Below are 13,782 nucleotides of genomic sequence, written 5' to 3' on the forward strand. Positions count from 1 at the left end.
CAAAGTTGCGCGCGTCGTTCGCCGTCAGGACTTGCCTTGTGAATTAACAATCCCTACCATACCGAAACATTTGTTTATTGTCTTCCATTCATAATAATAGTCTTTCCATAACGAATCCCGTAAGTATTGTTTTTGAAAAGGTTTCGTAACTTTACGCAACACTGACGCGCATCACGTGATCCGGTGGAGCAGCTCGAACATGGCGCACTTCACTTACGGCAGACTTTCTTGTTTGATGAGCGCACACGCCAACAAATCACTGCTTTTACGAGCCAGACCACAAATAAAAGGCCAGTCTGCCCGCTGTTTACACTTTACGCGCCGGCACGTGAGTATTTTTGGACCTTTCTTTCTCCAGAGTCGTGGTTTGCTTTGCGTTAAGATTCGTTTGTTGACAGCGACGACACCGGAAGTATCACGTTGCGTCAACATTCTCTATTATTGTTCTTTGATCAAACGATGATCATAGCGCAATCTGATTCGATGATGGACCGCATGCGTGGTCGGAGTGCTTTCGTGCTAACATCCGGTCGCTGGGCTCACACCACGGATCTGTATGTATAAGTGTGGCTCTGTCTCAAGACTCGCACTCCGTACACCCTTACGCTCTTCAACCGAGTGTTGGAGAGCGCTAGGTACAAGCGTAAGAATGTGGACAGGGACGTCATCCACGCGCGACACTGTGAGCGATTGCGTCATCAAACATTGCCGCAGCGTTTATTTCATATCAATTGTGCTGCTTCAAATGATGTCAAAAGTGTAGTAGAGAAGTTAAAACCCCCAGTCGACGGCAGCTATGGCTCCATGCCTGGATTTGCGAAGCATTTATGGACGCTCCTCCCTCTTCCTCACAAAAACGCAAAATACGTCACCGCTGTGGATCTCAGCTTCCGGTCCTTATAGCGAGCGCTCGAAGTAAGGTGGGTCGCAAAGTATATTGTACAATCTCAAGCATTTGCCCCAAAATCACCTTTGCCGACGTGGAAACTAGCATTGTACAAGAAAACTCCAATCGGGATCAAAAGAATACAAAAGAAAAAAGCAGACTGACTTAGCCCCAGTTATTTTTGATTAATGAGGGTTTTAGTCTCGTCTAGTCTTAGTCCGGTGAAAAATGTGTGTCGACCAAAGGATTTTAGTTTCGTTTGCGTCGACCAAATGAACACCAGCCTGTGGTTTTGCGTCTCGTCGTCACTGCAGATGTCGGCGGACGCGACGACCTTGACGGAGCGTCAGAAGCAGCTGATGTCTCGAGGCCTCCCCGAGCGCAAGGCCATCGCGGGGGTCCGCCAGGTGCTGCTGGTGGCTTCGGGGAAAGGCGGCGTGGGAAAGTCCACCACTGCGGGTACGGCGCGCCTCATCATCGCTGGTGCACGCCGGCTTTTGCAAAAGCCTTCTCTTGTGAATCCTCCGCAGTCAACCTGGCGCTGGCGTTGGCGGCCGACCGGCCGGTGAGGAAGCTTCGGTGGACGCCGCACCGCCCAACAATTATTATTTGGTGGGGGGGGGGGGGGGGGGGGGGAATTGCCGTCCAGCCCCGTGACGAACGCGTGCAAGGACGTACTCTGGCCAAAGTCGGCCTTCAAACAACCTTTTTTTTTTCTCGGGTCCCCTCTTTTGAAGCTGTCTTTTATTATCGCAGCGAATAGAATCAAGGTTCAACCCAAATGTTTGAATTGCGTGTGAATGTTTGTCAGTCCGGTTGCAAAGAGCATCTTTGGACAGCGCTTTCATACTCATTTGTTTTTGTTCTTGCACTCTGCGTTGCCCCCCCCCCCCTTTTTTTTTTGGAAGCTGCTCCAAATTTCTTGACTTTGCTTTGAAACCTCCAAAGCTGTTTGTAGCTGACTTTTAATGACACAATGTGGCCTTTTATTTATTTATTGAAATGAAAATGAGGCGTCTCCATTTGAAAATCTTTTTGTTGACTTTCTACTACTGGAGGCGAATCGCAAGCGTTAGCAAAGACGGTGAAAGTGCGTCTCCGGCGTATCTCAAAGAAGAGCAAAACCAAAAAAACTGTGCTAAATGTTGGCATGAAAAGATCCTTGGCTGCGGTGGCGGCTGCGGCGGCGGCGGCGGCTGCGGCGGCGGCGGCGGCGGCGCCGTCGTCGTCACTTTTTGGCATGAAATGTTGCAAAGCGTCCATTTTGCTCTTTGTTGCTATTTTCGTCCTTCATTCCAGGGCACGTCGGTGGGTCTGCTGGACGCTGACATCTACGGTCCGTCCATTCCCAAAATGATGAACCTGAAGGGAAACCCGCAGCTCACTCACGGTAACGCAGCAACATGAACATCATCATACATTTGAAGGCGTGTGCAAACGTGGGCCGCAAACGGGACGCAATGGATTTGGAAAAGGACATTTGAAATCAACAAGGAAAACGTCTTCATTCGACAAAGATCCGTTCATCAAATGCATTCAAATGGTAAGAGTTTGTTACAGCGTGACATCGGTGGCGTCTTGAGATACGAGCTTCATTGGGCCCATCGCCGTGTTTGTATCTCAAAGCAGCTTCCCCATTCAAATGAATGCAAATCACGTCATCAATCTGTTCAAAACTCCAAATATTAATATTATGTCGTGAGAAAAATCGGTACTCTTGGACACTGCGCAACGCCGTACGCGACCTCGGTCCTTTTGACTTGGCGGCGCCGGCGCCGGCGCCTCGTCCGTAGCCGCCTTTTTTTCCCATTTTTGAGTTCTTTGAAGTTGTGTTGTTGCGTCCCGCGACGGACGTCCTTCAGCACGTCGGCTCGCCGTCGGCACATTTACGTGTTGAAGTTTTCATGAGCTCGTCCGTCAGCAATCCACGTCCGTGCGGAAACACCAAATATTGCTTCCGGGTCGCGCAAAAATGCTTTTTCAAACGACTGTTGGACGCGTTTGATGTCAATATCGACTTTAAGCGGGAACTCGGACTCGCGTCCAAATTGGGGTGACGTCGCCGGCGTAGGAACGGAAGTCGGCCGCAACTGGAGGACTGGCCTGACCCGTTTTCATACATTTATGAGCAATCTCAAATGGCTTGTTGTGGCTGATGAGGCAAAGGTCAAAGGGCGAACAAACATGCTGATCTTGACCCTGTGAAACGTTTGTTTGCATTCAAAACAAATTGTGTGTGCAGATCATCACATGATCCCGCTGACCAACTACGGCATCCCCTGGTGAGTCTCGAACGTAAACATTATCTCTGCTGCAGCTCTGCTTACCTTTTGAAGCGCCTGCTTTTCCCCCCCGGCGGTGGCTTGAAAGGTCCGAGTGGGCCCCGTCCTTTGCCTCTTTCTTTTCTTTTTTCTTCTTCCCGGTTTGTTGAGCGCTTCAACTTGCAACTCCAAATGCAGTTTTGTTGGCCACGTTTGGCGGGAGTGTCGACCGGAAAGGCGACTTTTCCTTCCCACGGCCGCCAACTGTCGGCGCGAGGTTTGACTTTGACGCGCTGTCGTGTGCCGCCAGCATGTCGATGGGCTTCCTGGTGGACGAGGACGCCGCCGTGGCGTGGAGGGGGCTCATGGTCATGTCGGCCCTCCACAAGCTGCTCACGCAGGTTGGCACGCCGCCTCCCCGGCTGCAAGTATGTGCGCGCACCAAGGTTCGACAAAGCCTTTGCAAAGGATTCACACCCCAAAAAAAAGCAACTGAAAGCATCTTTTTTTTGCAAATGAAACCATGCAAACCTTCAAATGTTTTTGTCGTCCTCGTGAGCTTCGGGGTTGATTTTGGATGTCTTGATTTTGCCGTTTTGCGTCCGACGCCGCAGAAGACGTCGGATCGCGCCTGAATTGACTTTATGACACGATAATAACATTCTTCTTGGCTTGCATTCAACACGGAACCGGCATTTATTTCAATAATAATAATAAAGATCTTCTAGCAACCAAACACAATTGAAAGATTGTCCAAAGAAGGAAGCAAGTCATGAAGTTAAAAAAAACAAAAGAAAAGATAATGAAAAGCAGGGTTGTTCTACTTTTGCAATTCTCATTTCAGATGGTTTTTATTTTGTTATTTTAACTCGTTTTTAGGGCGCTGCTGTTAGTTTTTATTCATTTGAGTTTCTTTTACTTTGAGTGAGTTTCAGTATTGCTTTTTTTTAATGTGTATTACGTGTGCGCAATTGTGAACAAAGACCATTCAAATGAAAAAAGTAGCCCGTTAGCTGGCGTCGCATTTTGGGCCGAATGAAAAGAAAAAGCAGGCGAGGCAAAAGTCAAGCCGGCCAAATTGGAGCGACGTCGCCTGAAGCCGCTGCAAGATGACGTCACACGTCTTTATTCCAATTCAGATCCAAATGAAAAAACTTCCCATCACATTGCAAATCATCCCCAAAGGCTCACGTCGACCAAAGACAAACATTTTCATCTCATTTTGATTGGATTTCATGAACGAAATGTTGTTGTTTTTTTGTCGCTTCTGGCCCTGGTGTGCGCGTGTGCGTGCGCGTGTGCGTGCGCGTGCGCGTGTGCGCGTGTCCAAGTAAGCACGTCTCCGTCCATCTGATGCACGTGTGCGTGCGTGCGTGCAGGTGGCGTGGGGCCCTCTGGACTACCTGGTGGTGGACTTGCCCCCCGGCACGGGCGACGTCCAGCTGACCATCACGCAGAGCGTCCCGATCGCAGGTTAGCGCGTCCGCAATGCCAAGGAAGAGTTTGAGGTTTGATTTAGAGTTGATATGAATTTATTGATGGCGCACGCAAACATCTCATTGTCTCTCCGGTTGTTAACGACAACGAAGGCCGTCTACGATGAAAAGAGCGAATACGCCGCTTCAGATCCAGGCGTGCGAAAAAGACAAATCATTGCAAAGCGTTCCCACCATTCGTGTGACCTCAACTGAAGTGGTAGACTGCCAAGGTAACGGCCTTGTTGCATAAGTGAGCACACCCTCAGCCAAGTGCACCATCACATTGAAACTTGTTTTCAACGGGACTCCGATGGACGCAGCGTTATTAGAGTTTGGCCATTTTCATTTCGTTTTGACTTGGGGTTTTTTTCCGGTTAGTTTTTAGTTTTTGTTTTTTTTAGTTAGGTTTTAGTTTTAGTTAAAAAAAAGCATTTTTCACAATATGAAGAAAAACACCAACATGGGAGCGACGTCGCCTGAAGGTGCTTTTCTATTGGCTGCTGCTCGATGACGTCATTCTGTGTGACACACTTTCAAATATTCTTATCCCAGTTAATACCAAAATGAATCCACTTCAAATCGCATTTCAAATCATCCCAAAGGCGAAGAAGTTTTCCATTAATGACCAAAGACATTTTTGCTATCATTATAGTTCGTTTTGTTGTTTTCGTTTTTTAAAAAGCATTTTTGTTTTTATTTTGTTAACGAAATGGACTTTTAGTTTTGCTTAACGAAAATAATCTTGGAAGGATCCCAAATAACGCTCCGATCGACTTTTCCTGGGATTTGTTCATCGCCTCGTTAAGCCGAAGAGCTCCGACGGCGTCGCCGAATGAAATGAGAAGAAACGTGGCTGAGGAAGACGCAGGAACGTCAAGTTGAGGCGCGCGGAAAGCATTTGAAGACGGAAGGAAGCAAAACGCGCTCGGAAAGGCCAAAAGGCAAAACGTGGGAACGTGTCGCCATCCCGTCAAAGTCGACAATTTGCCACCTCCGAAGCCACAAAATGACTTCCGACTTGACTTCCCCAGTGAAGCGCGTTGTGGGGGTTTAGGTGGGGGCCGGGTGACATCATCAACTGGGTCTGCTTGAAACCACGTCAACAATCTCGGGAAAACGCTCGCAAAAAGCTTCTTCTAGGAGGAGCCATTCGACAAAACGTCATCCCCCCCCCCCCTTTTTTTTTGCTTTGCGTGCAGGCGCGGTGGTCGTGTCGACGCCTCAGGACGTCGCCCTGCAGGACGCTCGCAGAGGAGTGCAAATGTTTAAGAAAGTCAACGTGCCGGTAAAAAAACCGTCGCTTGTGAGAACCTGCTGTGGATGCTCGTGTGTGTGTCGGCAATCTTCCCTCCAATCGGAGCGCCATCCGGACCTGCATCACGCTTGACCGGAACCCGACATCCTAACAGATTACAGCGCGACGCGCACGCACGTCGTGGAGACATCTCACTGACATGATGCATTTCCTGGCCCCGCCCCCTAACCCCATCCATGAAAAGGGATTGCCTACCCCATTCCTTATCCTAACCTCAAGCAGAACCCAATTCAAACCCAAACTCTAAAACCAAATTTTGACCCTCAAAAAGAGGTCGGAACTTGTGGGGACCAGCAAAAAGTCCCCACAATGTAGCAAAGACAAAAGCGCCCCCCACACACACACAAAGTCTGCTAGCAAGTGCAAGGCTTCACTCGGACCCCAAACTTGATCGACGACGACTTTGGCAAGGAAATGCATTTAGCGCGAGCGGGTGACGTCAGAACGCTGGTGCGTTCAAGTGCGCCATGGAAAATTGACAACTGCCGCGCACTTCGAAAGACGCGCTTCAGAACGTGCAAATGTGGACGTTCTTATGCATGAATTTGTATTTTTAGCACGTCAATAAGAAACCGAGAGGAAGACTGGAAGTCGATACGAGTTTGATTGATTTCAATCCTGGAAGATTCGTAATCCTTTCCTGATGCTTGCTTTGGTTTTTGGGTCTGGCGGGCCGCATTGTCCTCTTGTCATGCCGTATGCGTGCGTGCGTGCGTGCGTGCGTGCGTGCGTGCGTGCGTGCGTGCGTGCGTGCGTGCGTGCGTGCGTGCGTGCGTGCGTGTGTGCTTGCAGGTTCTGGGCCTGGTGCAGAACATGAGCACGTTCGAGTGCCCCAAGTGCCGCCAGCAGACGGACATCTTCGGCTCGGACGGCGCCAGGCAGCTGGCGGACTCCCTGGGAGTCGCTTTTTTAGGTACGGCCGATCCACCGTCGCGCCGTCCGTCTGTCCGTCCATCCGTCCGTCCGTCCGTCCTCAGCCGTGGCGGGAATGGAAATCTGCACGTTGACGTCGTGCGTCCCAAAATGGCACAGCCACGTTCTTTTTCACAAAAAGTGGCTGTGGCAAATAATAAGTCCTTTTTATAAATCAAACATGAAGACATTTTGAATATCAACAATGTATAAAAACAACAACACACTAACAAGGACGCTAAGAAACCGCTCATTCATTACGCCGTCATTGTGTGAAGTCTCTGACGTAAGCAGCTAGCGGCTAACTGTTAGCATGAGCAACGAGTGTCTGGCTGCCGGCTGCTAAGTAACTTTGACGGCTTATTTGAATTTGTTTTCAAAATTGTGGAATGAGGCCACTTTGTAATTACTCTCCATGTTTAAAGGAAGGGAACGTGCCTTAAATTGCACGTTGAGCTCTTTTCATTATTTAAGAAAGAAAAGATAAATAGAACTTTTATTTTACATTTATTTTAGAAAAACACTTTTGCCCAAAACATTCAACTCAAAATCACTCATAGCTGTTTAGATTGTAGGAACACAACTTTAAGCCATGAATACCTTATTTTACACATGGCTGGATGGACGGATGGCTGGATGGACGGATGATGGATGGACGGATGGATGGCTGGATGGACGGATGGCTGGATGGATGGACGGATGGATGGCTGGCTGGATGGCTGGCTGGACGGACGGATGGCTGGATGGACGAATGGCTGGATGAATGGCTGGATGGATGGATGGCGGGATGGACGGATGGCTGGATGGATGGATGGACAGATGGATGGATGGCTGGATGGACGGATGGATGGCTGGATGGACGGATGGCTGGCTAATGCAAGCCGTGTGTGAAGGCATCTTGCGTGACTTGTGCCGGTCTCAGGTGACGTTCCTCTTCACGTCCACATCCGACAAACGTCTGACCTCGGGACGCCCGTCGTCGTGTCATCGCCTGGCAGTCCCGAGGTGCTTCTTCCGATTCTTCTTCCGATTCTTCTTCCGATCGGCGTGAGAAGCTTGTAACGATTGCGTGGCCTTTTGCATCCAGGCGCTGTCCTACATCAAGTTGGCGAGCGCGGTGGTCCGCAGGCTGGAGCAGATCGCCACTTGACGGCCTCCGCACGCGCCAGGCGAAACTTTGGAGACGAAAGCAGATGGCAACTTTTGCCTCCAATAAACGCGCAAAGTCTCGCTCGCACTGTTCCCGCTCATTTCCCAGCTCGGGTGGTTTGACCCGGCACAAGGTTGTTTTTGAACAAAATGGCTACTCGTGCCATCGTTGACGCTTCAAGTTCTCACTCAAAATTTGGAATGTGAAATAAAATGCTGCTGACGGTTTTGCGAACGTTCCCTCTTCCTTCATTCATGCATTGATTGATTTGATCACGTGGCCGACTGCAAATTAAACGTCGGCGCGCATGCGCGCTCCCGTCACCAGTTCAGGAGTATTTTTTTCCCCCGTCTATAAGACGTCTAAATGGTACTTGGACGTCTTGGCTAAAAACGTTCCCCAACTGGTTGAATAATGAAAGTTTTTTTTTTTTTTTGTAGACGTCTACATCTCGAGCCGTCGTCCATTCTTAGACGTACAAATAACCGCTAATAGACATTTATACGTTCACTTTCATACCAAATTTCAACTCCAGATGTCTGTTAAACATATTGTTCACAACAAACCCATATGAAAGGAAATTCAAGTGGTCCAAATTCAAATCAGGTTGTCTCAAAAAAAGCAGGACCAAATTTCACCGGTGATTCTTCCCTTGATGTCGTTCCAGGATGCCGATTCACATCACGTCTTTTGGGACATTTCCAGGATTATTGAAGGTGGTGTGACACGCGTAGAAAGTCAAACCAAAAACGCAAGTCGCTTGTCAAGTCTTGCTAATGAAAAAAACATAGTCAGGTTTCCATCCAAATGTTCAGAAATTTGTTATCAAATGTTGTGAAGATTCGACTCGTTGTTCTTTTGCGAACGGAGACGCGAGATGACGCCACATAAAAGGACAGTTTTCTCATCTAAAATTGCATTCATGGGTTCAATTCTAAAAAGAATCGTGTTCCTTCATCTCCCCAAACATGTCTTACTTTAACATCCGCCATTTTGCGTAAAAACGTTTCGGTGAATGTCGATGGTCTGAGCAGGGAAACATCCCAAATCATCCCGCAGGACCCACTTTGGAATACCGCTGCTCTCAATCCGATGGGGAAGTCAATTCATGACCCACAAGATGGCCTGTGACGTCATTCAAAAGATTCACAAAACGACATACAAGCAAACGTGCCGCTAAAATGACCTCATGTCGGACCGGAAGTCCACCTCAGGACAACAATGAGGGCTCATCTTTGGCGTTGGCGGTTTTCACGAAGCGGAACTTTTGGTCGTGTGTGTGTTTCCGGCCGGACTTCCGGTAAGCGTGACACCGCGCCTGTTTGCGCTTCTCGTCCGCGTCACCTGTTCTGAGTGTTCTCCTTCCTCACCTCACCAAAGCGATCGTCGGCTTGCAGGTAAGTTGTTGGTCGTGCCGCGGACGTGACGATGACGACTGTCGAAGGTTTGACACACTTGATGATTAAACGGAACGTCTGGCTCGGCTCCTTTTCTTTAGTTTGCTTCGCCTCAAGTTGAACTCCCAAAATGTCCACGACTTGCTTCAGTCAGCGTCAGCCGGCAACTCTCACTTAACACATTGCAGACTTTTTCTTCATTTACTCGCTTCAGATTTAAGTGTTTATTTTTCATCATTTGTTGACCCCCCCCCGAAAATGTTTTCATTTTTCTCTAATGTTGGTCAAATTCAAAAACATTCAAGGATTTTGTCTTAGTATTTGAAGTAAAATTGCTTAATGGTTAAAAGTGCACGCACTGGCTGCCAGGATGCGTGTGAGCGAGACGGATGATGTGTCTTGCCCAAGGGCACGCACGGCACGACCACGCAGGACTTGGGGAGAGTCGAACAGCGGCCCCAGGGCTTACTGGGCCCCCAGGAAAAAATGTCCCGGATCGATACCAGCGTGAGTCACTCAAAGTTCTGATACCGCTGCTACTTTCGATATGCAGAACTTTTCCCGAAAAACGTGGCCAGTTATTTTAAAGAAAGACTGATATAATAATAACAATAATAAAAATACATCAGATGTTGATAAACGTCAACTTTCTTTTCTTCTCATTTCTACTTTCTGATTGTAAAACGGTCGCAAGTATGCCGAGACAAAAATACAATAAAATTCTCTTTCCAAATTGAGAAGAAAAGTACACAAATTGTGCCCACAAAATCAAATCACTCTCTTTTTTCCAGCCATTTTGGATCATTACAATTTTAAAGGATTTTAATTGCCGTCATAAACCCAACACACGTTTATATGAAAACAAATGTAATATTTGTGTTTGAAAGAAATGTTCATCTAGCGGTAACAATAATAACAACAAGCAACATTTTGTGTACTTTTTGGCTTCATTGATACCAAAGTATCGGTACTTGTGGCGGCAGCCGATACCAGTTTTGTGACCGTTTTACAACCAGGGACTAGAAATGAGAAGAATAGAAAATTGCTGGGGATTTCATGCCAATTGAAGCAAAATAGAAATATTGGGTTCTTTGCTGCTTTTTTTTGAATGTGCCAAAAGTACACGTGGTACGTCTACTTGGTATCGGGGAATACTGTGCGAGTTCTTGTACTGGTATCGATCTGGAAAAACCACTGGCATCGAACAGCACTATTTTCATCAGATATGAATAAAAGGCGTTTGTGTACTTTGTTCCAAGTAATTAAAAAAAAAAAAAGGCGGTGGCGGGCAACATTTGTGTACTTTTGGAGTTTGTCCGATGTTGAAACATTTGCGTTTGTTTGATTGAATATGAACAACAAATGTGCAAATGTTAGTTGTTGTGTGTTTCAGGTTGCTCGCAGGATTATCAGCGCCGCTCGCAGGATCATCAGCGCCGCCCGCAATCTCTTGTGACTGCGGCAACAGTTGCAAGATCCGCTTTCAGGCGGCGCGTTTGAGGAAAGCGGCGGTGCCGGCAGCATGGAGGCCTCGCCGCCGGAGGTTAGGGTCCTGCGGCCGGCGCTGCGCGGCGCCGTTCCCGGCGAGCCGGTCTACGTCCTGGACGTGGCGCTGCACCCGGCCGGCGCCACCTTGGCCGCGTCCTGTTCGGACCTGGCACTGCGGCTGCACGACGGGGCCACGCTGCGTCCGCTGGCCGAGTACCGCGGCCACGCCGGCCCCGTGTGCGGGCTGACCTTCGCTCGCGCGCGGCCCGACCTCCTTTACTCGGCGTCCGAGGACAGGACGGTGCGGGCCTGGGACATCCGCATCCCCGCCGGCGGCGCCGCTCAGGTGTTCGGTGGCGACCCCTCGCACGTCTTCGGCAGCTTCGACCTGAGCTGCGGCGACGTGCTGCTCTGCGCCGGCACCTCGGTCAGTATTGCCAGTGGCTTGGAAAAGAGGTCCGGCGGGCGTCGCCAGCGGGTAGCGGGCAACCGCTTCATGGCGAGCCGCGAGCAACTGCCGCGTTTGTTGTTTTTAATGATTTCGATCCAAAGTTTTAAGCGACGAGCTCCTTTCGGGAAGACGATCGAATCACTTGCGCTGCAACCAACAAGTAAAAAGCGTTGCCGTCAGTCTGGTGTTTGGAAAGAAAAAAATCTTTTTCAGGTTGATCGTTCCTGCCACAAACGATTGTTCCTGCGGCCGCTCCGAAAAAAGAAAGAAAAAAAAATGCTCCAGCTTCTTTTGGCGTGGGATTAGTGGAGGACGCGTTTCAACAAACACAGGCTGAGGACCAGACTTTGACTTGAGGTCATCGACCTAATATACCCTAGACCAGGGGTGCCCAAGTCCGGTACTCGAGAGCCCCTATCCAGCCTGTTTTCCATGTTTCCCTCCTGCAGTGCAGCTGAATCTAATGATCAGATAATCCGAAAGCTTTGCAAAAGCCTGATTACGAACCTGATTGTCAATCAGGTGTGTTAGTGGAGAGGAACGTGGGAAAACAGGCTGGAGAGGGGCTCTCCAGGCCCAACCTTGGGCACCCCTGCCCTACACTCATCCGGTCCTGCAGCTTTTCCAGGGTTCCCTCCTCCAACATAGCTGATTCCAATGAACAGGATCTTTCTCTCAGGCTTATGCTGATGATGCGCTGATGGTGTGAATCAGGTGTGTTGGAGAAGGGAAACCTCCAAAACTTGCAGGACCGACCACGGTTTTAGAGGCTTCCCTCCTCCAGCACACCCCATTCAGCTCATCAGCGGGCTGATCATTTGATTCAGGTGTGTGGGAGGAGGGGATTGCGGCAACCCGAAGGAGCGCTTCTGTGCAAATAAATGCGTCCGCACGATAGCTGGCTCCTGCGCTCATGTCCTCCCTGTGGTTTGTGCTTGTTGCGGCAGCTGGACGCCGCCGCCGACAGCCTGTTGGTGTTCTGGGACAGCAGGAAGCCCAACGCGGCCCCGCTCGGCGCCTACTCCGAGTCGCACAGCGACGACGTGACGCAGGTGCGCTTCCACCCTCACGACAAGGACCGGCTGGCGTCGGGCTCCGCCGACGGCCTGGTCAACGTGTTTGACCTGCGGCGCGGCTCGGAGGACGAGGCTCTGCTGTGCACCTGCAACGCCGAGTCGGCGGCGGCGGCCGTGCGCTGGGCGGCGCCCGACGGCAGCCGCCTGCTGTGCCTGGGCCGCGACGAGGGGCTGCGCCTGTGGGACCTGCGGCAGCTGGACACGGAGCGAGCGCTCGCCGTCTTCGGCTGCCCGGACGTCCGGCGCCTGGAGCTGAGGCCGGGCGGCCGGGGCCCGGACTACCTGGTGGGCGGGGCCTGGCTGCAGGGGGCGGGCAAGCTGCTGGTGGTGGGCGGCGACAGGGACGGCGACGTCCAGCTGATGGAGTGCGACCACCGCGGCCTGCGTCTCCTCGCCGATCTGCGCGGGGGACACACCGCCACCGTCAGGTGCTTGGCCTGGGACGAGGCCCGCGGGACGCTGGTCACCGGCGGGGAGGACGCGCGCCTGTCGCTATGGAAACCGGGGACCGCACTCTGCCTTCCGGCTGGAAGCCAATAGGCCAGCGGACTGCAGCCAAGATTGCGTTTGTTTCTCTTCAGGAGGTCCGACTTGAAGTTGGTTCCACTTTTTGAAAAGCTTTATCATGATGTCGTCGACGCCGTCTCTTCTCCTTCCGCCGGGCGGGGCTGATTCAAACGCTTGTCGCTGGCTGGGTCTCTGGGACGAGATGCTGCACCTGGCGACGACATGCCTCGCAATGCAGAGGTCAAACTTGTTGATCATGCTGACCGACTTATTTTGACACAGTCGGTTCTATATTGAAACGCTGTGATGATGTTCTGTTTGCTAGCAATGGATCGTATTGGCAAGCTATGCGGCAATTTCATGAATATGACTCGGAGTGCAAAAGTCCAAGCACAAAGACCAAATGGCACATTATTAAACAGTCAAATGCACTTTTTAAAGAAGGTGCATTTTAAAACTAAGCTGTGTGTTTTTGCAGTTGGAGCGGATGCGAACTATCTGGCTGGTTAATGTGATTCGAAGCACGCAATTCGACACCTCTGTTACAATCTTTGCTAGAGTGTACGTTTTCGAGTAAAATGTATCAACATTTATCTACTAAGCTTGCAAAAAACGATTGCTGCAAATCCGTGAATACTTTGTGGCCTGCCAGTCCTTTCTGTCGATTGCCGCTATCCATCGACGTCTTTTGTCTTCATGAGCAGGTATGCCATTAAAAAGCAACATTTGCATGACTCCTTTGTCTGTCTGTACAAGCGACCGCACAGCAACAGATGACCATTTTATAAGATCATCCATTGGATGAAGGACTTTAGGCTGTACGAGATTCAATGGTTACAATACAGGCAAGTGGCTCTTTTG

At 50.1% G+C, this 13,782-nt stretch overlaps 2 protein-coding genes across 9 annotated transcripts; both read left to right on the plus strand.

Moving 5' to 3' along the window:
* The first annotated feature begins 14 nt into the window (after positions 1-14).
* nubpl (nucleotide binding protein-like) lies at positions 15-8,236 on the plus strand. Of its 7 annotated transcripts, none has more exons than XM_077565581.1 (11): positions 15-328; positions 1,201-1,345; positions 1,417-1,451; positions 2,186-2,276; positions 3,129-3,168; positions 3,458-3,593; positions 4,527-4,620; positions 5,825-5,910; positions 6,733-6,853; positions 7,775-7,857; positions 7,940-8,236. In XM_077565581.1, exons 1-11 carry the CDS (start codon positions 200-202, stop codon positions 8,000-8,002), a joined length of 1,023 nt encoding a protein of 340 aa, XP_077421707.1. In that variant the 5' UTR covers positions 15-199; the 3' UTR covers positions 8,003-8,236. The 7 variants fall into 7 exon arrangements, with proteins under 7 accessions (XP_077421707.1, XP_077421717.1, XP_077421734.1 ...); XM_077565591.1 differs by having other exon boundaries at positions 3,458-3,575; XM_077565608.1 differs by having other exon boundaries at positions 24-328; positions 3,458-3,548.
* Positions 8,237-8,375: 139 nt separating this feature from the next.
* Positions 8,376-13,655, plus strand: wdr89 (WD repeat domain 89). 2 transcript variants are annotated; one of them, XM_077565561.1, is made up of 3 exons: positions 8,376-9,399; positions 10,793-11,314; positions 12,286-13,655. In XM_077565561.1, the coding sequence occupies exons 2-3, from the start codon at positions 10,922-10,924 to the stop codon at positions 12,952-12,954; spliced, it is 1,062 nt and encodes a 353-aa protein (XP_077421687.1). In that variant the 5' UTR covers positions 8,376-9,399; positions 10,793-10,921; the 3' UTR covers positions 12,955-13,655. The 2 variants fall into 2 exon arrangements, with proteins under 2 accessions (XP_077421687.1, XP_077421696.1); XM_077565570.1 differs by lacking the exon at positions 8,376-9,399 and having other exon boundaries at positions 10,285-11,314.
* The last annotated feature ends 127 nt before the right edge of the window (positions 13,656-13,782 follow it).

Source organism: Vanacampus margaritifer, chromosome 1 (assembly GCF_051991255.1).
Source record: "Vanacampus margaritifer isolate UIUO_Vmar chromosome 1, RoL_Vmar_1.0, whole genome shotgun sequence".
Lineage (NCBI taxonomy): Eukaryota > Metazoa > Chordata > Actinopteri > Syngnathiformes > Syngnathidae > Vanacampus > Vanacampus margaritifer.

What these genes read in the sequence shown, in the direction of transcription:
- nubpl (XM_077565581.1), top strand. Translation starts at nt 200, where the DNA reads ATGGCGCACTTCACTTACGGCAGACTTTCTTGTTTGATGAGCGCACAC. An exon ending in TACACTTTACGCGCCGGCAC is followed by an intron (nt 329 to 1,200) that starts GTGAGTATTTTT and finishes TCGTCACTGCAG; the next exon opens with ATGTCGGCGGACGCGACGAC. An exon ending in GGGAAAGTCCACCACTGCGG is followed by an intron (nt 1,346 to 1,416) that starts GTACGGCGCGCC and finishes AATCCTCCGCAG; the next exon opens with TCAACCTGGCGCTGGCGTTG.
- wdr89 (XM_077565561.1), top strand. Translation starts at nt 10,922, where the DNA reads ATGGAGGCCTCGCCGCCGGAGGTTAGGGTCCTGCGGCCGGCGCTGCGC. An exon ending in TGCTCTGCGCCGGCACCTCG is followed by an intron (nt 11,315 to 12,285) that starts GTCAGTATTGCC and finishes TTGTTGCGGCAG; the next exon opens with CTGGACGCCGCCGCCGACAG.